Source organism: Notolepis coatsorum (assembly GCF_963971535.1).
Source record: "Notolepis coatsorum genome assembly, chromosome: 9".
Taxonomy (NCBI): domain Eukaryota; kingdom Metazoa; phylum Chordata; class Actinopteri; order Aulopiformes; family Paralepididae; genus Notolepis; species Notolepis coatsorum.
This window is the reverse complement of record NC_140173.1, coordinates 12,852,789-12,877,994: the sequence shown is the minus strand read 5'-3', so window position 1 is coordinate 12,877,994 and position 25,206 is coordinate 12,852,789. Positions and strand designations below refer to the sequence as shown.

General features: G+C 43.0%; 1 protein-coding gene across 2 annotated transcripts in view; it reads right to left on the bottom strand.

The window, feature by feature from the left end:
• Window positions 1-4,821: 4,821 nt before the first annotated feature.
• LOC311234400 (uncharacterized protein) overlaps window positions 4,822-25,206 on the bottom strand; it is a 62,089-nt gene continuing 41,704 nt past the window's right edge. The window contains exons 1-3 of one of the 2 annotated variants that reach the window (XM_084321575.1): window positions 24,429-24,459; window positions 17,194-17,338; window positions 4,822-7,586 (exon numbers count right to left, since the gene is read on the bottom strand). In XM_084321575.1, the coding sequence (XP_084177701.1) occupies window positions 6,340-7,586; window positions 17,194-17,338; window positions 24,429-24,440 (1,404 nt within the window). In that variant the 5' untranslated portion in view covers window positions 24,441-24,459 and the 3' untranslated portion in view covers window positions 4,822-6,339. Of the gene's footprint in view, window positions 7,587-17,193; window positions 17,339-24,428; window positions 24,460-25,206 lie in introns of those variants that run through there. The other variant, XM_084321574.1, reaches the window with a different exon arrangement.

Here is a 25,206-nt window from a genome sequence, read left to right as displayed (position 1 = left end):
AACTTGCGAGAAAGGAATATTTTTCCAAAATGATCTCAGAAAATATGGGTAATTCCAGGGTTACGACCGGCTGATTAACATGCCACCCCCCCATATACCGCAGCAATCAGCCACAAAATGTGAAGAGTTCGCAGTTTTCTTTAATGAAAAGATATCTTTGATTAGAGCAAGCATTGCCTCTGATATAGATCTGGCTGTGAGTGGAAACCCACCTGAGATAACTATGGGGGAATTCACATGTATTACATTACCTGACCTCTGTAAGATTGTCTCTGAGTGTAATTCCGCCACCTCCTGCCTTGATCCTATACCAACAGCATTTCTCAAGCGGGTGTTCCATAGTGTCTCAAATCATGTCCTTGAAATCATAAATATGTCGCTTCAAACAGGCACTTTTCCAGATGCATTGAAAACGGCTGTAGTAAAACCACTACTAAAGAAAACAAACTTAGATGTAAACAAACTAAAAAGCTATAGGCCAATATCGAACCTTCCATTTATCAGCAAGATATTAGAAAATATAGTCTCAGTACAAATAAACTCCTTTCTCAAAGATAATAACATCATGGAGGAATTACAATCAGGTTTCAGAACAAATCACAGCACTGAAACTGCCCTTACTAAAATAGTTAGCGACCTCAGGCTAAACTCCAATGCTGGCAAAGTCTCAATTCTTGTCCTATTGGACCTTAGTGCAGCGTTTGATACGATTGACCATAATATCCTGATCAGTCGTCTTGAAAGACTGGTTGGCTTTTCCGATCATGTACTAAATTGGCTCATAACATACATTAAGGGGAGAAAGTTCTATGTTAAGCTTGGAGACAATGTATCCGAGAAACATGACAGCAACTTTGGAGTTGCACAAGGAAGCTGCCTTGGTCCATTACTCTTCTCACTATATATGCTGCCCCTCTGGGACGCGTGTTACTTTTTAACAGCGGAGCAGTGCAAGAATGTGACAATTTGACCATGTGACCGCGGCAACGCGGGAGAGCGGCAGTGCGCCTGCCGCGGGGCGTGTCGCAGCCAATCAGGGAAAATGCGGAAGCAACGGCAGCACTGCTCCGCTGTTATTAAGCAATAAGCCTCTGGGACATCATTCGAGACCACAATGTATGCTTCCATAGTTATGCTGATGATACACAACTATATATCTCCGCAGAACCAAATAACACTACAGCCATACAGTCCATTACAAACGGTCTGTTAGCAATAAACAAGTGGATGAACAATAACTTCCTAAAATTAAACGAAAGCAAGACCGAAATCCTATTGATCGGCCCAAAAGCGAAAAGGGAATTGCTGTGTGAAAACCTGGGGAGTCTGTCATCCTATGTAAAGACTGAGGTTACAAGCCTAGGTGTCATCTTGGACTCAGACCTGACCTTTAAGTCTCATATTAATAAGGCCATGAAAACGTCATTCTTCCACCTAAGAAACATAGCGAAAGTAAGACCTTTCGTAAATAAAAAGGATGCCGAGACACCGATTCATGCTTTTGTCTCAAGCCGGCTTGACTATTGTAATGCACTGTTCACTGGTCTTCCCAAAGCAACCATTGGGAAGCTTCAGCTTATCCAAAACTCTGCAGCTCGATTACTAACTCATACAAAGATAAGAGAACATATCACTCCAGTCCTAGCCACTCTGCACTGGCTTCCAATAACTCATAGAATTGATTTTAATGTCCTTTTCCTGACATATAAAGCTCTTAATGAGCAAGGCCCAAAATACATAGCAAATTCCCTAGTTAGTTATCTGCCCTCAAGAACGCTACGGTCATCCACTACAGGTTTACTAGACACACCCAGAAACCAAAAGAGGATAGGAAATATGGCATTTGCCAACTATGCCCCAAGACTATGGAACACACTACCAACACACATCAGAAACGCCAGCTCCATACACATTTTTAAAGGAAAATGAAAAACGTACCTATACAGTCTAGATTACAAATAGTGTACCATGCCTTAGGGAAAGCGAGTATCTTATTGAAATGTTTTTATTATTATGTTTTTATTTTTTATGTATTGATCTTTTACTGAAATGTTATTTTACTGTACTTTGCCTATTGCCGTACTTTTATTACTGTTGTCTTATTAATGTGATGCTTTATTTTTAGTACCCGGAGCTGCTAACTGGCTAACGTTGCTACCTGCTGTACCCGGAGCTGCTAGCTAGCTGACGTTATGAGAGCCAACGTTGCTACCTACTGTACAAGTGCATTGGTTTAGTGCACTTCCTACTTCCGGTTGCTGCTAAACAAGTACAAGTGCATTGGTTTAGTGCACGTTATGAGAGCTAACGTTGCTACCTACTAGATATTGGTTTAGCATTGGTTTAGTGCACGTTATGAGAGCTAACGTTGCTACCTACTAGTTATTGGTCTAGTGCACTTCCTACTTCCAGTTGCTGCTAAACAAGTACAAGTGCATTGGTTTAGTGCATTTCCTACTTCCTAACTGGCTAACGTTATGAGAGCTAACGTTGCTACCTACTAGATATTGGTTTAGTGCACTTCCTACTTCCAGTTGCTGCTAAACAAGTACAAGTGCATTGGTTTAGTGCATTTCCTACTTCCTAACCGGTTAACGTTATGAGACATAACACAAAGACGCTATGGTTTGGAAAAGCCTTATGGACCCAACTCTTTAGATGAGGGAACGGGTACATACAATACGTGACCTAACGTTATGAGAGCTAACATTGCTACCTACTGTACAAGTGCATTGGTTTAGTGCATTTGCTACTTCCGGTTGCTACTGAACGGACCTGTTCTCCCAAACTGGTCCGCAAATGACTTTTTATTTTTACGTTATTATTATTATTTTTTTTAAACATTGATCTTAACTGATCACTGTGACTTTATTGCTTTTATCGTTATATATGCCTATGTTTGTGTACAGCACTTTGAGCTACATGACATATATGAAAGGTGCTTTATAAATACTTACTTACTTAAACAACACATCCTAGATCTCGATGAATGAAATATTCCAGTTGAAAATCTTTATTCATTACATAGTGGAATGCGTTGAGAACAAAATAACATAAGAATGATCAATGGAAATCAAAATCATTAACCCATGGAGGTCTGGATTCAGAACTAAAAGTGGAAAAATCAGATCACAGGCTGATCCAACTTCTGTGGAAATTCCTCAAGACAATTCTAAATGAGGCTCAGTAGTGTGTGGCCTCCACGTGCCTGTATGCACTCCCTACAACGTCTGGGCATGCTCCTGATGAGACGACGGATGTTCTCCTGAGGGATCTCCTCCCAGACCTGGATCAGGGCATCAGTCAACTCCTGGACAGTCTGTGGTGAGACGTGGCGTCAGTGGATGGAGCGAGACATAATGTCCCAGAGGTGCTGGATTGGATTCAGGTCTGGGGAACGGGCAGGTCAGTCCATAGCATCAATGCCTTCGTCATGCAGGAACTGCTGACACACTCCAGCCACATGAGGCCGAGCGTTGTTCAGTTCAGTTTTTATTTGCCACATGGAATCATACAATCAGAGTTTCTTCATTACACAATCATAAATATCATTCCATGAACAAAAGGAGCAGGAAGAAGAATAACTCTTATAGTTACCTGCCCCTTATTCCTAAACTAAACAAGTATTTACTTAACACAATAGGGACCGGCCACGAGTTTATACGGGTTTCGGTGCCATGCGTTGTGGACCAGAGCCACGTATATAGCCGTGGCAAGTTGTTATTGTTTTATTCCATATTTATAACCGGATCATCATCCCCGATCGACTCTGCAGATATACCCTCGGCAACATGCAATACCTGCCAGATCCTCTTAGGGGCGCCATCGCTCCACTGCAGTATCATTGTGGGCGAATGAAATTTTAATTTTTTTCACCCTCCAACGGAGCCTGATATTAAAGCCACACTATACACAGTGGATCACGTTTCGAATCGCAAATTTCGCCATGGAATAAGAGGATTTATCATCAACCAATGGACATATCGATCTACCAGATGCCGATCGATAACGGGGAAAAGCTGGAGGGGAACCCACCGGGTGACGGTAGGAGCCTTTTCACCTAATTTATAGCCGGATCGGAGCTTGTTGTGCAACGTAAGCAATCGATCTGTGAATGTGGCTACTTACACGACCACTGTATTGGTAATCAATAATACTAATCGACATCCCCCGCCGCCCCCCTTTCATCCATAGATGCTCTGGGACAGTCCGGACCATAAGCAGTTTGTGTTTTTTCATTATAATATATACAACGGAAATGCCGTTGAATATAACGTTAGTAGCCTTTAGCTCTATAACTAGCTTGCCAGAAAATAGATACAAAATATGCGATAAAGCTTATATTCACGGCGCTATAAAATGACAACCTACAGATGGATTTTTTTCTTCTTTAAGCCATTTTGAAGGGACGGTTTATGCACTCAAGTGACAATGAGAATGGACAGATAGCAATACTATAAAGCATAGATATAGCTGTTACAAAACCCACATGTTTGTTTACATTCCCCGGTCCTCTAGCCACTAATTAGACGGCGCCGAACGGTCGTCAGTGTTAATGGTCGGCGTACAACCTAATTTACACAAATAATAATTTATACCATTATACAAGAAACACACAATCCACAGTTAAACAAGAACAAATTTAATAAGAATAAAGAATAAAAGAAAGAGAAAAAAAATATCTCACTATTAAGATCACATTTGATTTTCATACTGACTAAATATATTTTTTTTAGTTTTTTTTTTATTATTGATAAACACTATTACATCCCTTAAGCTCGCTATGGAGAGAATTCCACAACTTTACACCAATAACTGAAGGACACATCTGTTTAAGTGTGGTATGTGCAAACTGATGTTTAAAATTGTATTTTCTCCTACTAAACTCACTTTCTAAATGAAAAAGATTTTGTAGTTTTTCTGGCAGTGTATTATTTCTTGCCCTAAACATAATTAACATTGTTTGAAACTTAACCATGTCTTCAAGTTTAATTATTCTAGATTTAATAAATAATGTATTTGTGTGTTCTCGATAACTCACTTTGTGTGATTCTTACAGCCCTCTTCTGTAGTATATAAAATGGTTTTATGTTGGTCCCATAAGTATTCCCCCATACTTCAACACAATAACATATAAGGTGAGATGAGTGAACAGTAGTGTTCTCATTGCCTCATACTCTAACACATCCTTTACTTTATTCATAACAAAAATACTCTTGGACATCTTTTTTTTAACGTGTGCTATGTGCGATTTCCATGTTAATTTATCATCCATAATCACACCAAGAAAACGAAATTCATTGACTCTCTCTATATCAACTCCATCTATTGTCAGTACTATATTTTCATCTAGTTTTCGATTGCCAAAAATCATAAATTTAGTTTTTCAGATTCAGTGATAGCTTATTTACATCAAACCATTTCTTTAGCTTTGTCATTTCATACACAATATATTCAGCTAGTTCCTTTAAATTATTTCCAGAGCAAAAAAAATCATCAGCAAACAAGACAAACTGTAATAGTTTTGAAACATCACAAATATCATTAATATATAAAAGAAAGAGTTTGGGCCCCAAAACCGAACCTTGCGGTACCCCACATTCAATTTTCATGAGCTCAGATTTGATATCTGCCAACTGCACATATTGTTGCCTATTGTGGAGATAACTACTCAACCATTCTAGAACAATTCCTCTCACACCATATGAGCGTAATTTAGAAATTAGAATATTATGATCTAAGGTATCAAATGCCTTTTTTAAATCAATAAACACCCCTATTGTTAATTTCCTTTTATCTGTTGCCGTTGTTATTTCTTCATCAACTCCATCTATGGTCAGTACTATATTTTCATCTAGTTTGAGTTAGTTTTTTTTGTCATGCATGAGAAGGAACCCACGTCGGTCACATGTGCTCAGTGTGAACCTGCTCTCATCCGTGAAGAGCACAGGGTGCCAATGGCAAATCTGCCAATCCTGGTGATCTCTGGCAAATGCCAATCTTGAAACATGCACATTGGTGGCCTGCTGGAGGTCGTTTTGTAGGGCTCTGGCAGTGCTCCTCCTGTTCCTCCTTGCACAAATGCAAAAGTAGTAAGTTTGACATTTCACTGAATCTTTTCTCCCAAGTGGATTTTCGCATGTTCTCTCGAATATTCTAATTTACTGAATCTCTTCTCACACAGATCACAATGATGTGGCTTCTCTGCTGTATGGATTTGCTGATGAATCAGAAGATGTGTACTTGTCCTAAAGCTCTTCCCACACTGGTCACAGAAGGAGGCTTCCATCCTGTGTGAAATCTCTGGTGTGATTTCAGATGACTAAAGCTCTTCACACACTAGTCGCAGGAGTAGGGCTTCTCTCCTGTGTGAATTCTCTGGTGTCTTTTCAAATTACTCAGATGACGAAAGCTCTTTCCACACTGGCCACAGGAGTAGGGCTTCTCTCCTGTGTGAATTATCTGGTGTGATTTCAGATGACCCAGAAGACTAAAGCTCTTCCCACACTGGCCACAGGAGTAGGGCTTCTCTCCTGTGTGACTTTTCTGGTGTATTTTCAGACTCTGTTGCCGAGTAAAGCTCTTTCCACACTGATCACAGGAATAGGGCTTCTCTCCTGTGTGAATTCTCTGGTGTGTTTGCAGACTAATCAGATGACTAAAGCTCTTTCCACACTGGCCACAGGAGTAGGGCTTCTCTCCTGTGTGAATTCTCTGGTGTCTTTTCAGATGATGTTGCTGAATAAAGCTCTTTCCACACTTGCCACAGGAGTAGGGCTTCTCTCCTGTGTGAATTCTATGGTGCATTCTCAGACTCCGTTGATGAGTAAAGCCCTGTCCACACTGGTCACAGGAGTAGGGCTTCTCTCCTGTGTGAATTCTCTGGTGTATTTGCAGATTATGTTGCCTGGTAAAGCTCTTTCCACACTGATCACAGGAATAGGGCTTCTCTCCTGTGTGAATTCTCTGGTGTGATTGCAGACTAATCAGATGACTAAAGCTCTTTTCACAGTGGTCGCAAAAGTAGGGCTTCCATCCTGTGTGAATTCTCTGGTGTAATTGCAGATTATGTTGAAGACTAAAGCTCTTTCCACACTGGCCACAGGAGTAGGGCTTCTCTCCTGTGTGAATTCTCTGGTGTGATTGCAGATGATGTTGATGACTAAAGCTCTTTCCACACTGGCCACAGGAGTAGGGCTTCTCTCCTGTGTGAATTCTCTGGTGTGATTGCAGATTATCTTGCCGAGTAAAGCCCTGTCCACACTGGACGCAGGAGTAGGGCTTCTCTCCTGTGTGAATTCTCTGGTGCATTTTCAGATTGTGTTGCTGAGTAAAGCCCTGTCCACACTGGTCACAGGAGTAGGGCTTCTCTCCTGTGTGAATTCTCTGGTGTATTTTCAGATACTGTTGCTGAGCAAAGCCCTGTCCACACTGGTCACAGGAGTACGGCTTCTCTCCTGTGTGAATTCTCTGGTGTGTTTTCAGACCACTTCGACGACTAAATCGCTTTCCACACTGGTCACAGCAGAGACCTTTTCTTCCATCCAAGCCTCTTGGTTTCTTCCCAAGCCTGACAGGACAGCTATCTGGATGGAGATAGTGATGGAGAAGAGTGTCAGAGGAAGGAGAGAAAGATAATTTTTTTTATCCACTTTTTCTCCCATTTTCTATATTTTTTCTCCCATCCCAATTTCGTATCATCCAATTCAACCCTCCCCTGTCACGAACGCTGTTTCTTGCCTCCCACAAGCCGGCTGCAATGTGGACTAAGTCATACACAGCACAAGTCCCCTCCGGTACTTGAGGTAACAGCAGTCGCATCCTTTCACCTGCGCAGCTCGATCTCTGTGGCGAGGAGTAACGCGTGGGAGGCTCACGCTGCCCCCGACACTTCCTGATTCCACTGCGCAGGCGCACCAACCGACCTGTAGGAGTCACTGTCCACAACGCCCGATCCCCACCCATCAGTTTCCCACCCCCTAATACGGCCAATGTGTATTAGTGCGGACGACCAGCTAAACTGAAAGCAAATGTGGAGCGCTGGGCTCGAACAGCCGAGCCGAGCGTCTCCAGATTTCGTGGCGAGTGCCTTGCCCACTACGCCACGTAGCCGCGCCTTTAGTTTCTGTATCTTGGTTTTATAGTTTAAGAACAGTGTAGTCCAGAGTAATCTACAGTTATAGACTTAAACCACTTTGTTTCAAGCACCAGTTAGTCAACAGTTTCTGGAGCAGAAGTGGTTATCGTGGCTATGGTTAAGGTCAGTTTAATTTAGTCCAGGACTAAAGCCCCTTTAGTCTCAGGTTATGACAGATTTAAGTGTCACCTTATGGATAAAATATTACATCACACTATGGGAAATTTCATATCGATCACGATATAGTATGTTTTCTGTAAATTGGATGAAACATTTGTCTACAAAATAACCACATAATCCATGACTACTTTTGAATAATCCTGAGTTTAAACTAAATACAAATGAAAGGCATTTTCTCTTTTTATTTGGAAGCAATGTTGAACAGAACGTGATGCTCATGTTTCGTACTACAGACCCAGAACCATGTACTGAATACCTCTTCACCTACGACTGAACTCCTGTACACGGCACCAACACTAGGGCTGCAACTAATCATTATTTTGTTATCGATTCATCTAAACTATACATTTTCCAGAAAAACAACAATTGATTCTATTTCAACAATTGATTCTATTTGCTATTTAATATTTTAAAATGTTTTACTAGTATCCTTATGCCGGCCCGCCTGGCATTTAGCGTTGTCAGTCATCTGTTTTCACTCGACCCAAGTCGTGGTTATTCGTTTTCATCCAATTTTACTTTATCAAGTGGATTATTGTTCATTCATCAGCCTACACTGTAAGAAAAAGTGTGTTAAGTGTAAATGCCATATAAATACAGTAAATTACTTTTGATCAAAATATTAACCACCAGGACCAGTTTAACCTAGAATTGCTAATCAGGTGACCAAAACGTCCTCTTTTGCCTGGACGAGTCTATTCTTATCCTGACGGATTTATGCTTCCACGTTCGCGTTCTGATTGGCCACTGACGTTTATGGTCGCTCCAATCGTGTGACGGTAAGTTCTTTCGCCGGTTAAGCTTAGGCACTCTTTCGAAGTTGGTTAAGGTTAGAGTTTGTCTTAGAGCAGGGCGATAGAACGCCAGCCCTGATTCCAAACTCTAACCTTAACCAACTTCGAAAGAGTCGCCTAAGCTTAACCAGTGATAAACTAGGCGTTAGGTAGTTTGCTGCTGTTCGAGGCGGAAATGGGCGCGTCACGCGATTGGGCGCACATGTCACATGACCAGAAACGTCAGTGGCCAATCAGATCGCACCAGAAACGTCAGTGGCCAATCAGATTCGCAGAACGCGAAAACATAAATCCGTTAGGATAAGAATAGACGCTGCCCGGACACGTCCACTATTCACACCCTGTCCGGGGCGTCCGGTGGGGTTTTCTAAATTCATGAAAATGTCCATCACATGCAAACAGAGGAAGCGGACAGATTTGATTCTGCTCACAAAGCAAAAGCGCAAGTGTACATTTACATTTTGAACTGCAGAGGGAATTCCCAATGTACCGCCCCGGTCGGGACAAGAAGCGGTGTGCAACGCTTGACCATATGTTTCCGTGTCTAATAAAGGTGCCGGAGATCTCAAAGCTCACATGGACACAGAAAAACATGAAAACGCATGATAAGACATTTTAAAAGCTGTGCGAGGCTGGGGGCAGTCAGGTGGCGTAGCGGAGATTGCGTTCGTCACCAACGCCGGAGATGCTGGGTTCGCGTGTTCGAATCCAGCTTGGCTGGCCGTTCACACTAATACAATTGGCAGTATTAGAGGGTGGGAAAGCTGGCGGGTGGGTCCTGGGCGTTGTGGACAGCGACCCCTACAGTTCGGTCGGGGCGCCTGCTCAGCAAGGGTAGGATCTGGAGAGAGGTAGTGCGGCCTCCCACACGTTACACTCTCCCAGTGAGAATCTGCACGGCCAGGCTGGCTGCACATGCGTCGGAGGAAAGCATGCAACAGTCTCCGGCCTCTCGGACCAACAGTAGGGGAAAGTGCGCAACAACCAGGAAGGGTGGGATGGGAGAAAAATCGGAAAAAGGAGGGGGAAAAAAAGATAATAAAAAAAAAAAAAAAAAAAAAAAACTGTGCGAGGCGAGATTTTGACGGCAAAGTTGACATCATGTATGCAGAGAGAAATTTTATTATTGAAAATTATTCATATGTTTTCATAACTGAATAAGCAAACTGGGACCCTGGAACTCTGAAGCTAGAAATCTGAATGAAAAGTTGCTGTTTAACTGCGGACAGGGCCAATTCTCCACTTGCACAATGTGGAGGCGGCATATCCGGTTATGTCACTGTATGCCCTGGTATGTATGTGGCAAATAATAAACCTCTTGAATCTTCAGCGTGTAGGCTTCTTCCGGTCTCATCACAATACATGGACTTTAGCAACTTTTCTCCCGTCAATTAAACAACTTTATCGTAACTTTTTTCTTTTTTAATTACTTTTTTTAAGCAAACATTTGTAAAGTGTTTCTCAGCGGGGTCTTTTAAGGTTTTTGGGCTGTATTTCATGTACAAAAGTGTACTGTTAGTTAGCCACATTAGCATTTAGCTCCGCAATACAACCAACAGTTTACCAGATTAACAGAAAGCGTTCACAAGTTTCCAGAATATCAAACGTGGGTCTAACAGGTGCCACGTCGATACTAATTGAGTAGGGATGCGCCAAATATTCGGCCACCAAAACATATCGGCCGAAAGTAGTTAAAAAAGGCCCTTTCGGCTTTCGGCAAAGAACGTCAAAGAACAGGGTTACGTTCGTAACCTAACGTGTTGTTGTGATGACGTAATCAAAACTTGGCTACAAGCACGCGATACTCCCCAATATTCAGAAGTAAATTAACGTAGATGCTGTTATGCTTAACACCCAGTACTATTCACTTTACTTAATTTCTAAGATTAGATTGGATAATTTAGTCCGGAGTCCGGACTTTGAGAATGCCTGTGTTAGACCTACAGTATAATACTGCCAGCTGCTATAACAAAACCAAAAACTATCGGTATCGGCAGTGTATGGCTCATAGACGATCGGTGGCAAAAAAACGTGATTGGAGCATCCCTAACGCCTAATGATATTGTCTCCGATATTGTCAGGATCATCTCTATGCGGATGACACTATGGTCTATTGTGTTGTTGACTCTGTACAACTACCCATTAAAAATGTACAACTCTCATTTAATACTTTGCAGGATACGCCGTTAATCTTAAACTGGTACTCAAACCAAACAAAGTTCATGCTCTTCTCTAAAGCATACCCTCCAGTTTTTCCCAGCAATACCTACGTATAATAAACAAGCAAAATGAAGAGGATTTATCCATCTGGAGCAGAAAAAATATGGAGGATAATAAACTATGTTTTTATATTTTTATAACAACTGACTCCATCTCAATTTCTACAGCTTACTGTCATGGCTCTTTTAAAAATATTCAACAGAACTATTCGGTACAGCCCTAGCATGTTTTGATATTGTCAATTATCTCACGTTTACTAGGTGACTAACTCAAATATGCGACCAGAAAGGGAAAAAAAGGAAAATGGACATAGGGACGTTTTTTAGTCAAAGGGCAGCAGAGACAAGTGATACAGGGACACAGGTAAGGTCTTACAATGGCTTAGCAGGGCTGTACGCTAAGATTTTTCACTAGGGGCACATTTGCCCCTAAATGAGAAACTTAGGGGCACAGAATATTTTTTTTGTTACCTTAAATTTGTCAAATCACCTAAAAAACGTAAGTATCGTTGTACACGACAGCGACGCCACACAAATCTATGCCAATTAATGTTTTATGTATATCCAGGACTTTTTTTTACAAGAATTGAGAGGCCTACTACGGTATTTGTTAGGTTACCTTTATTTTGAAAACCGTGTTGTGACGCAACCTTGTTTAAATTTGCGCTTTTGACAATGAAATGTTCAGTTCAACTTAGCTCGAAGGAAAGACTAATCAAAAAGGTTTATTTGATCCGTATGAGGCTCTTATGGTGGGACTTTGATTGTTTATAGAAGATGAATGTAATACTATGCAAAACGAGAAATAAACAGTGATTTTACCAGCAGTAAGTTGCAAGCCACTTTCATACGGGGAACGGTGACAATTATTAGTATCATCTTATTTGCATATTGTCTCAGTATTAGATAGATAGGTTGATACTTTATTGATCCCTGGAGGGAAATTTAAGTAGACAGTATTTCATGTCCTAATAGTGGGCTACTCACGGCTGAACGTTAGAAGTGTCCGTGTCCGACTCCCCGTCAATCATCACTGCCAGATCAGACTTAATTTCACCGGCTATGGTCTCTTATCATCTCTCCACATCGGACGTGGTCATAAGATGGACTGATATCCGCTCTGTTCTTCTTGCAGAGCAAAATTAGCGGCTTAAACTTATTGAAAGGAAGTTCACATTCAGTTTTGTTTCGAATGTTCGCTAGGAATTCTGGGATTTGGTGTTGGATGTAATGACTCTACCAGACAGGGACATGGTATTTAATCGCACGATAGACTACAACTACCAAGTATATAGCGTGACCCAGATTCACTTCACACGCAAATCTTTTTTTTCCACACACGGGCTATCGCTATCGGTAAATTCATTCATTGCCGACAGATTTTTTCATAGCACCGTCCGCGGCATTATGTCGCACTGTACAGCCCTGGTTGTAGGCTAATGTTTTACTATTTAATTTTATTAATTTAGGAGTGAAATGCGAATGAAGAGTTGAAATCACTACTCGCAAGGTTGCTCCCAAATATTATTTACCACTCGCACGGGCCAAATTAAGGGGCAATTTGCGATAATCTCGTTGCAGAGTACAGCCCTGCTTAGTGATTATAACAGTGCAGTTCATCATTCAGTAACCCATACTTTTTGTGAACGTGTTTTTGATACTACATTCTGTTGAACACGCACCTCAAAACCATACCTAATGAAAATTGGCTCAATTGCAAGAAAAATAATAGACAGTTATGATATTACATTCTGCTCAGCAAATTTGTATGCAAAATATTGTGGTTCCCTGCTTTAGTCTGTTGACAAATTTGTTTTGTTTTTCATCCACTTTTTCTCCTTATTTTCCATTTTTCTCCCATCCCAATTTCGTATTTCCAATTCTCCCCTCCCCCGTCTTGTACGTTGCTCGACTATGCCTCCCACTGGTCGGTCGTAGGGAGGATAGAAGCCTTGCATCACGTGTCCCCTCCGGTACACGAGGAGGCAGCCTGTGGCATCTTTTCACCAGACAGCGCGGACTCTCAGTGGCGAGGTGTAACGCATGGGAGGCTGACACTACCCCCGCTACTTCCTGTCTCTGCTGTGCAGGCATCCCCCAACCGACCTGTAGGAGTCGCAGTCCACAACGTCCAATCCCCACCCATCGACTTCCACCCGCTACCTCTGCCAATTGAGATAGTATGACGACTGGCCCAAGCCGGAGGCAATGTTGACACCGGGATTCGAGACCGGAGTCTCTTGCATTGGTGACGGGCGCAATCTCCCCTGCGCCATCCAGCCGCCTTCCTGTTGACACATTTCTATACTAAATGCTTTTGTAGTCCTGTGTCATACCTAAATGTCATAAGTGAATGTATATAAACAACTCACCAAAAGTGACTATCACACAACTGATTTGACCAAAAACATCCACCAAAGGGGGGGAAACACCCCCTTTACCCCCCCTCCCTCCCTCTCTGGCAAATCTCCCTTATTTTAATATCCCAATGTTGACAGCTATGCTCTAAAGGTACTGTCTGAACATTTGCATATACTGTATCTACTGTGAATGAGTATTATTGAGAGTTAAAGAATATAAATACTTCCTATTTTCCTATGCTTAGCAGAGGGAGGGTTTAAACTCAACACTTGAGTATCCATTGGTCAGTTTGAATCTATAATAGCCGACCATTTGTTTTAATTAATTAAAATTGTTTAAATGATTTACTTTTATGTTTCTATATTATTTTTGTATTATGTATTGTACCTCTCGACATCATTGTAAATGTTCTTTCGAGATTAAAGATTGAAATAGAAATTATGTGCACCATTGTGGATCGGCGGAAGTCTTTCATCTCTGTGTGTACAACTAAACACAGCCTATTAGTTAGGCCTACTTCAAGGATTACCAAGGATTGGTTGGATACATTTATGTTAATTACTCATTAATTAATATTATAATAATGTTTAGTAGTTGAAGGAATTCAATTGCGATAGATAGACCTTTTTGTCATCAACATCATCACAAAGATGCACACACATTTTGGCAACAGCAGTATTGTTTTTCCACAGCCAATTTAAAGGGAATACGCCAGGTTAGTGAGCTCAAACATGGGATGGGCATTTTAATGGGTTTTAATCTTCAAATATTCTATAAAAGAAAAATTGGTTAATGGTTTAACTGATCGTTTAACAAGAAAACAAAAAGAATAGTGTGCAGCGCACTGATAATTTAGCTACTGTGATCCTCACCTTCACTCAACTAATTATCATAATTGCTACAAATTATCATAATTGTTTTCCATTTAGTCATCAAATAATATGCGACTGTGACCTCAAATCCCCAAAATAATGTCACCACTGGAACCCCCGACCCCATACAACCCTATGAAGTGGTATTGCAAGATGGCTTATGTCAATTATTTTCCACATTTTTGGGATGCATGGAAAAGACCAGGGAGAGGGTTCCGTTTGATGATCTCCTAAAGACCCACAAATCACTCTAAAATCAATCTTAGCATAACATTTGCACAGAATGACAGAAAGTATAACCGCAAAGAACAATGATATACGGCAATGATTATTCACAAATGTGCAAGGATCTACCATGTAGCTTCGCCTTACTCACCATGGCTCTTTGCATGTTTGGGTCGGTCAACATATGCCGTTGGTGACGATCAAAGCATCAAAAAACGACGGCAACAGTTATAGTATAATACACGCATAAGGCTATTCCTTAGCATTACCCCAGACCGATCTAAAAACATACTTATATGCACCACGGTATAATGCGCGAATGTATGCATGGACAAATTATTGACCGGAAGAAAGTCACTGTCAAATGACCATAGTATTGTATCCATAGCTATAATATAGAATATAGTTATAGCTCTACAAACAAGGTGATGGACTCCTTTCTTTTAAAGCGTGGCAGTGCTTAGACGGGGCCCGAAAACAGCAGTCAATGAGTTAATGCTAGTAACACAATATTTATGTTGTTTTCAAGAGCCAGAAATATTGACTTTTAATGTGCAGGTATCTACTGTCAGAGTCACTGAGTATAAATATCTTGGCCTGTGGCTCTACGGGAAATTTACATTTAAGTTCCATGTGGATAATCTTGCCTCTAAACTGCGACAGAAAATTGGTTTCCTGTACAAGAAATTTGGTTTCCTGTACAGAAACAGATAAAAATGTTCCTCTAATTAGGAAAATAATTGTTGTTCTTATCAGTTTTGGAATATGATAATGTAATTTATAGTCATGCTGCAGCATCAGCTCTTAAACCTCTGGATTCTGCATATCAGTCAGCTCTTAGCACATTGGGTGCCACGCCCCTTTGCCCAGATAACCCCTTGAGTGCCAGCGCTTTAGTCAATGGGAGGTCGGGGATATTTGCGAACGCTTAAACTATATCTTAAATTATGGGTCTAAAACAACCCTCGCTTATCAATGACTTGCTTGCAGTCAACATGTACGAAACAGTTTGTTTTTTCATTGGCACATTTCCGTTTTATACCGTTTTGAATAAGAGTATAGTTTCGGAGAGTTCTAGTAATTTCAGAGAAATTCCGCGATAATAGCCCTTTAGTGGAATACACAAAACACGTCGTAATTTTCCGGCTGATTTATGAATCGTTTTCAAATAAACGCTAGATTATCGATAGTATATGTGTACTTATGGACGCTAGAGAAGCGGGCTGAAAAATCTATTATCCATGACCTGGTCAGCGCTAACGTCATACACGCACACACACACACACACAGACACGTTGTGATCGCTATGAAATAAACATCCGATTAACCCAATACTGGTAAAATAGAGTCCTTACCTCACATCAGATGTTCTGCAAAAAGATTAATCCAATTACTGATCGCCATTCCAAATATTGATTGCGTTTATTGATCCAAAGTTATAGTCCGAAACACATAATCGACGCTGCTCTGAGGGTCCTCAGTCAATCTGGTAACACGATACTGCATGCTAGAGATAGGAAAACCCTGAACCGGACTTTTTTTCTGATGCACATGGCCAGCCAATCCAATCCAATGATGTGCATTACCATCCGGGAGACGATAGACGGCGGTATTTGCCCTTTTCGAGCTCAGACCCATTCACAATGATAACGTCAGGCTGGATGGATGAAAAATTAATGGATATCGCTAATAAAAGAACGCATGGCGAGTTAGGACGACTAATCTTGTCGTTAATCTTTAATCTTCCTTCCCACTTCTTGCAGAGACAAGTCGCATTTCTTTCCTCTCTCCCTAGGCCTTCAAGGCTGTTCCTACCGCCGCCTCTACTGCTCCATGGAGCCCGACGCTGCTATGCTCTGCTTCGTGCCGGTGGCCGGACTATACTCAAATCAACTCTAAATGGATCTAATCAGTGGATTGCATATTTTCTTCAAGAAGCAGAATAAGGCTAACCCTCTCTGCCTATTGGGACATCATAATCGGGCTACAAACTTGAAGACGGTCATTTTTGGATTATCGAAGCTTTTGGACTGCAATAAGAAGATTTTGGATCCGTTTACCGCGCACAGGATCTACCAAAATGAACTGATTAAGACACTTGGACTAATAATGCATTCAGTCATTTGGACGGAGTTGTTAAAACTCACTCCACTCAAATCAATAGTTATATTTCACTCTATTCAAATCAAATTTAAAGTGACGTGGCTGGGATAAATTGTGCCAGTCAGCCAAAACAAATTCCTGGACCAAGGTCGAACCAGAGAGCTGTGGAGTCGAAGGCCCTCTGGGAGATAAGAGTGGCGAGCGGCTTCCCCCACCCCCAATCCCTACCTCCCCCACCCAGGACTGTCAAAAAGATCTCAATGTGAATTATTTTTTAAATAAGAGAGAATTTATAGCCTTACCTCCTCCTTCATTCACAGTTCCTTTAAGTCCTGGTGTTTTAATGCAGTCCACCAAGTAGACAGATAGTTCCTTTAGTTCCAACAGAGAGCGGTGACTGCAAGACGCCATCTCCTCCACTGTACTGGATATCAGTGGGGCTGTGGCCTAAAAATACCAGATAAAAAAACAGTAACAATAAGAGTCTTGCAAAGTACAACGTTCACCGTCCGCAGAGTAATTGTAGATGGACAGGTTTGGCTTTTTTTTTTTTTTTTTTTTTTTTACTTAAATTTTTATTGAACACTTATAGACATACAACACAACATATACAATAACATCAATAACACAACAGTACAATGATGTAGGCCCCTTGAACTCGGCTGCGCTCATCTTCCCAGACCCCCGCAAGAGGAACCTCCCACCCTCCCCCCCTAGAAACCGGGCTCCCCCGCATCCCAGGTCCGTCCCACACGGGGTCCAGCACTCAGCGACACGGGCATCTTGAATCTGATTGGGCCCGACCCAGTAGAGGGGCGAGGGGCAATACTCCCCCCCCACCGAGCCAAGCCCGCTACCTCCCATGCCACCAAGCCCCCCACCCCACGCACAACCAACCCACAACCCACGGGATCCCACTCTCCCGGGTCAAACCGCCTAAACGCTGACCCCCACCCCCCTGAGTTGAGCCCATTGGCGCCCCCCATATCTTAGGCCGCTGCGCCCGTAGCCGGGCCCCCATCGACACGGGTCCCTTGAATCAATTGGGCCAGGCCCAGTAGAGGAAAGGATAGGGGACTCCCCCCCACCGAGCCAAGCCCGCTATTCCCCATGCCCCCGAGAGCCCCACCCCACGCCCATCGGCCCCCCAACACACAGGGCCCCGCCGGGCAAAGCCCAGCCTCTCTAATCCCCCTGTGAGAGACCTCTCCCTCCTCCCCGAGAGATAGAACACCCCCATATCCTGGTCCACCATGCACAGAGCCGAGCGCCCACCCACCCCCGCCCGACCGCCAGGCCCACTAGAGCCCCAAGCCCAGGTCCGCAGAAGGTCTAAGCACAGGGAGCGAAATTAACTTTGACTCACCCGGCAAGTGGCGGGTAGATGGGAAGAGTCTACCCGTCAAGCATATTTCTTACCTGCCAACATTTTTTTGATTAAAGGGGAACTATCTTATAAATGGCCTTTGAGTGTTTAGCATTGTTTCCTAGCTATGTGAACTTATATTAATATGATCTATGTCTAAAAATTCTCATATTGGCGCATTCTTCCAATTCTCCTCTCACAATATTCACCCTCACTGAACTGAGTCGTTTGAAAATGTGCCTATATGTGATGTCATATAGTCACTGCTGCATGTTAATGTTCAGGTGACGCCGACGACCCGCAGTGGTTTAGGTGGCACCTGCAGCCCAGACTCAAAACAGCTCGAAATCTTGAGGTAGAAAAATGCTGTTTTTGAGGACTTGATTAGAAATACAAAACAATGAATAAAAAATATATATATATTACAGAGGTGTTCCATAGACTCACAGGAATTGTGTAAAAGTGCCCAAATAGTGAAAGAAATAGTAAAATAGTTCCCCTTTAAAAAAAAAATATATATATATTTTATATAAAAAAAAAATTGAAATAAAATATATATTATATAATCATACTTGTAGTTGTATTATCTGCGAGACATCGCCACCACGCAATAAGTCAAAATGCTTGCTATCTGCAAACAGCTCCACTGTCTGTGTGTATACTTGAGTAGCCTCCAGCTCCAGCAAGGATTCTCCGGCCCTGCAGCTAGACCCTATATTCAGCTAGACCCTACATTCAGCATGCAAGGATTCTCCGGCGATGCAGCTGGACCCTATTTATAACGTTACGGTTCTATTGTCAAATCACATTCAACATGCCCTCAGCTAGAATACGCATTCAATCAATGTTATAAGACATTGATATCAGGAGCTATCTGTAGCTACTGCTAGCCCGGTAGATAACGTTAAGACAATTTAGTTTACTGGGATAGATAAGATCTAACGTGAGCTAGCTAAGCTAGCTAACGAGGGAACGGAGGTATTATGCACTCGAGTCGACTATTGCTGGAGCATTTGTTGATATCAGCAGCTATCAGTAGCTAGCCAGCTAGATACCGTTAGACAATGCCTCGTCATGTATTAAACTAAAAGTGAATAGTTGACTGGGTCATTGTTTAAACAGTAACGTTAGCTCAGCCCGCATATCGCAATGGTGGCGTTTCAGGAAGTAAACAAGCCAAATGAGAGCTTCCGATTGGTCATTTGCTTTCTTTCTCATGAAACCAGTCACGTCACTCTACTGTGATTGGACCGTTGACTTGAGTGCAATGTGGGACTTGTAGTTTAACGATCTCGCGGCGGAGAAAAAAAAGACGAGAGCGGCTATAATCGGTACTCGCACAATCAAAATAAGAGTATCGTTATGAACTACACGTCTACACGCCACACGGCGGGCAGCCCTCGAAGTGTCAAGCGCCAAAGGTAAAAACTGACCGCCCCTTTAGTTTCGGTCCCTGTCTAAGCACCACGCCTCAATGGCCCCCCGACGCCAAGCCCGGTGCCCCCCCGGCCCGACACCTGACCGCCCAGGCACGACGGCCGAGGACCCCAGGAAACCCACTGTACCTCCCATGTCACCGACATCACCGCACACAAATAAAACTAACAATACAATAAGCACACTCTTTCCCTGGTTGGCGGTTTGGAGGGGGATCAGCCCTCCTACTGGAGAAGCCCCCCCCCCCCCCCAGAGACGAAGATACCCCCCGCAGGAGGCTCTCCCAGCCTCTCTTCATGTCCAACATTTTGAATTTTTGTCCTTCATATTTGTCCATGTGCACATTTAAAACATATATACTTTACATAAATCGCCCCCAAGGTGCACGGGGGATCCATAAGTCTCCCCCTCTCCCCTGCTGGTAGGTGCAGAGTATTGGCTCTCTTGTTGAGGGCTCTGCCTAGTGGCGAGGGGTGCCTGATGTCTTGGCCCCCCTTCATCTCACTATAATTGTCCAACATTCGTGTTGTCTATTGTGCTAGAACTCCTGGTCAAAGTTCTCAGTCTGCTTTTCCTCCTGTTCCGAGACCCCCACCTTCCAGTCCTCCCGTGATTCGAGTCTCATGTTCCATTGACTCTCCTTCATCCCAGTCCAATGTGTGTAAACCTCTGTGATTATAGTTCTCCATTCTCTGTGTGTAGCATGTTTACTCCTCCAATTATTCTATGTGTTGTATATTTACCCTCCTAATTATTTCCATCTGCAGTGATTATAGTGCGCATTCGTGTATGTGTTCCATTGGGCATTATTGTCTATAGCTGGGGTGGTTAATCCGTTCTTTATGTACTCCTCTCGTTCGCCTCCCCGTGTCTCACCTCGTCTCTTCCTTCACGTCTCCTTATCATTTCCTTCACCTCGAATCTCAAAAAGTTAATAGTAACCGCTCTCGGGCGCCCCGTGGGCTCTCTGAATCTCCATCACCACATACAGGGCCATAGACTCCCTTTCCACTCCGTCCTCGAATCCCCATAACCGGATATTATTTCTCCGCGGTCTCCCTTCCATGTCAGACAGCTTTTCCTTAATTTTTTCTTGTTGTAGAATTGCAATTGTCAGTACTTCGTGTATCTTTGTTTCCCATTCCTCCGCCTCTGCCGTTCTCCCTTCCAACGCCGCCACGCTCTCACCCTGTTCCACCATCTTTTCATTGACCGCTTCGAGTCCCGCATCCATTTCTCCCCCGATATCCTCCTGCTCAGTCTTCAATTCCTCCCCCAGCCTCCCGACATCGGTCCTTATCGTGTCCGTAATTGTCTGCATATCCGCCAATATTGCGTCCGTCATTGTTTTCATATATGCCAATATCTCGGCCTGCATGCAGACCGCCCATCCTGGCACTTCCCTCGGCTTTGTTTTTTTTTATGTTAGACATGTCTTGTCACTGGTACTTGATGATGAGACACCTTAAAGGGATAGTTCAGAGTTGTGGACATCAAGTGGTATGAAATACTATAGTAGTATTGTAACTGAGGGGTACAATTCCCTGACTGTATTAATCAAGTACTGATATCATTGAATCACTACCGTCTATGTACTCCTGGCCAATACTGTACATAAGTATTTTAGATTAGAACACTCCAACAATAACACGGTTTTCCACACAAAATACTCGGTTAGAATATTTATTACATCAAAGGGAATATTGTTACATAATATACTTTGCTTAGATCGCGCTTATAAGGCAAATAGAATGTGCAGGCAAATCAAATGGTGAATATTAAGGATTATCTCTATGGTTATTCTGGGAAAAGGGGTACTACCGGTTGTAAGCCAGCAGAGGGGGGCAAAGCTCTAGGCAAGTCCAGGGTTCAAGGAGGCGATCATGTCACCCCTGTGTGGTCAGCGGGGAGAGGCAGCCTGATCCCAGGGTGCGCGCCTTGCAGGTGAAGGTAGAAGCCGTGGAGTCTCTGGTACGACAGAAACGGGCTTGAGTGATGTCTCCACGGGCACGTGGCTCCCACAGCAGTGGGTGTAGGCGGTTCTCTGCTTCCAGCAGCTTAGTGAAGAATGAAGAATAATAATCCTTGCCCGGAGAAGTGGCACTGCGGGCGGGGTGTAAATCCTCCGTGGTGCTGCTGCTGCTCCGGTGTAAATCCTCCGGTGCGGTAATGCACGGCTGAACTTGACGTTACTATACTATTAGCACGGGCAATAAGTGCTCTATGTCGACGCACAATTACTCACTCCACGTGGTCTTTGACTCGTAATGAAGGTTTACTAATAAACAGCGAACGATACGACAAACAGACGTATTAGGATAACACGAGACTATCTTGGGGCAATGCGAGCCCTGCTCTGCCCACGTTGCGTAGTGGGTGAGACGTTGCTTGGGTAACTGAACCAGACTGAACTGAAGGCGAACTGAAAGAGGAACTGCAAGGGGGGTTCTGTATTCGCCGCGCCGTATTTATGTGCGGGGGGTAAACGATGGTGCCAGCCTGCTCACTGTCTCGTAGCCTTGGGCGAAAGCGGGCATGTTTGGGCAAGTCCTGGCGGTAGCTTTCAAGTCAGCTCGAGGGGGGTATGGCGCTGGCGCCTAGGGGGTCGCTTCCAATAGGAGAACGAATATTATGGTCTGTCCTGCTACCAGGTAAAGGGATATTCCGTATATATTGTACAAGGAATATACAGGGGATATCAAACGATATACAAATATTATACATGGGATCTCAGGCAATAAATATATATATTCGGTTTAATCTGACCCTTTGTAACAAGTATAGTTGATGCAGTGCCCTCAGTTTACACACCGAGTCTCGTGGTCGGAGTTCTGACAGAAGTTGTAATCACCCACAGCAGAAAACAGCATGCCTCATTTTCTATGCTTCAAGACCCAGCATTTAGTGACTACCTCACACTGAGACTAGTTCAACACATCATGTCACTCTGAAGCATTTAGTGACTACCGTCTACCTCACACTGAGACTAGTTCAACACATCATGTCACTCTGAAGCATTTAGTGACTACCTCACACTGAGACTAGTTCAACACATCATGTCACTCTGAAGCATTTAGTGACTACCTCACACTGAGACTAGTTCAACACATCATGTCACTCTGAAGCATTTAGTGACTACCTCACACTGAGACTAGTTCAACACATGTCACTCTGAAGCATTTAGTGACTACCAGTACCTCACACTGAGACTAGTTCAACACATCATGTCACTCTGAAGCATTTAGTGACTACCTCACACTGAGACTAGTTCAACACATCATGTCACTCTGAAGCATTTAGTGACTACCTCACACTGAGACTAGTTCCAACACATCATGTCACTCTGAAGCATAGGAAATGTTTTCTGCTGTGGATGATTACAACTTTTGCCTGCAGGTTGTTGTGTGGTGGAATAACACTTTTTTGTCTCATGACGTCGTTTGCTGCCTGTCTGAAGCTTCCCGGTTCACTCAGAACGAGGCCAGAACTCGGACCACGGTACTCTGCGAGTTAAGCTAATGGCATCGCATCAACTATACTACTAGCAAGTATTTCATACCACTTAAGAGTCCAACAATCCAAACTATCCCTTTAACTCACAAGTCAGACTCAGTGTTTGGCCATGCCAAGTTTCCCCACATGCTGGGATACAAGATGGGCCAAACAGGGTATTTAAACAGGGGAGTTTAATCAAATCACACTCTCTTGGTGTCAGATTTTAGCATTGGGGAAATCCCCCCCCCCCAATCCCGCTACTCTGTTTTAGCCTGGCATGGCCCGATACCCGTATCAATACATCCCTGGAAGACAATCGTTCACTAGGTCAAACTTTTAATTTGTTCATAACATATTCACTTATGCTCAACCAATGTATTGAAGAGTATACTCTTGGTTTGGGTTGTAATAAGGGGGGGGGGGTGGACAGATAACTGGTTTGCCAGCTAACCACTTATTTAAAATCAACCAGATATTCATAACGGTTCACTTGGAAATAATTTTGATACTGATATCAAATAGATGTCATATCACATTGTAACTGGTATTGGAAAACTCAATACCATAATAATGTCAAAACTAGCAAAGAGTCTACCCAAAAAGAGTAGATTCCTGAATTCCTACAGTCTAAGGTCGCTTTCACACCTGAGCTCTTTGGTCCGCCTTAATCGAACCCTGGTTCGTTTTCCTCAGATAGTCCGGTTGGTTTTGGGTGGTGTGAAAGCTCATTCGAACTCTGGTGTGGACCAAACAAGTTAACTCCGATGTAGCTCTGTAGCCAAAATGGCCAATATGTGCCCACTTCTATCATTGGAGTGGATGCGTGAACTCTGCTTGACTCCAATGGTAGGTGTCTCCAGAAACCCTGAAGTCCTGCATCCACTAGTCAAACCTAAGACATATGTGCTGTATTTTGTTCATCCACTAGTCAAACCTAAGAAAGATATGTGATGTATTTTGTTCATCCACTAGTCAAACCTAAGAAAGATATGTGATGTATTTTGTTCATCCACTAGTCAAACCTAAAAAAGATCTGGTGACATGATATTTTGTTCATCCACTAGTCAAACCTAAGTAAGATCTGGTGATATGCGATTTTGTTCATCCACTAGTCAAACATAAGACGGATATGGTGATATATTTTGTTCATCCACTAGTCAAACCTAAGAAAGATCTGGTGATATGAGATTTTGTTCATATAGCCCAACCCTAAGCATAACAACTGAAGCATAATACCACCTTGGAGAGCATATGGTGTTGGCTAGGACCGGCTATGTGGTCATCTTTCTTGTCTGTACCCGGGGAAACAGCTCCGACACGTTTGTTACAAGATACAAGAGTTTTGTTTGTCACGGCATACAGGTATACAGTGAAATGCGGGGGGTCTCGCCCGCAACGATGTGCATAATACAAGTAATAATATAATATAAGAGTCCAACCAATAGAGCGACATAGTGCAATAAACAAGTAAACAAAGTAGGCATATCGGTATCTGTACATGAGCTATTTACAGAGCATGCCACAGGTCCTGTGGCAGTGCAGTACACTGTTAGCTACAGATGAGGCATTGGGTCTTTATGTACACTGCTATACAATGCTATATTATACAATCTCAAGCTATACTATCAGGGACCGAAACTAAAGCCTGCCGCCCGCCAGGGGCGCTCAGTTTTTACCTTTGGCGCTTGACACTTAGAGGGCTGCCCGCCGTGTGGCGTGTAATCAATCAAGTTCATAACGATACTCTTATTTTGAAAATCTGTGCGGGTCTCATTTCCGCCCCAAGCGCATCTCCAGTCATAATATCGATGGCTCCGGCAGTTAGCAACAATTAGGTTCGTATGATACTCTTATTTTGAAAGAAAACGTGGCAACGACGAGTCATATCCGCCCAGCCCTGCAGCGGGATACTATTGGCTAAGGGCTTCTGCTCGCAGTGCTCGTGTCAACACAGGCAGTCTGCTCTAGTCTAGAAGAGCGGCCCTCCATGAGCTACCGTTACTGTTTAAACAATGAC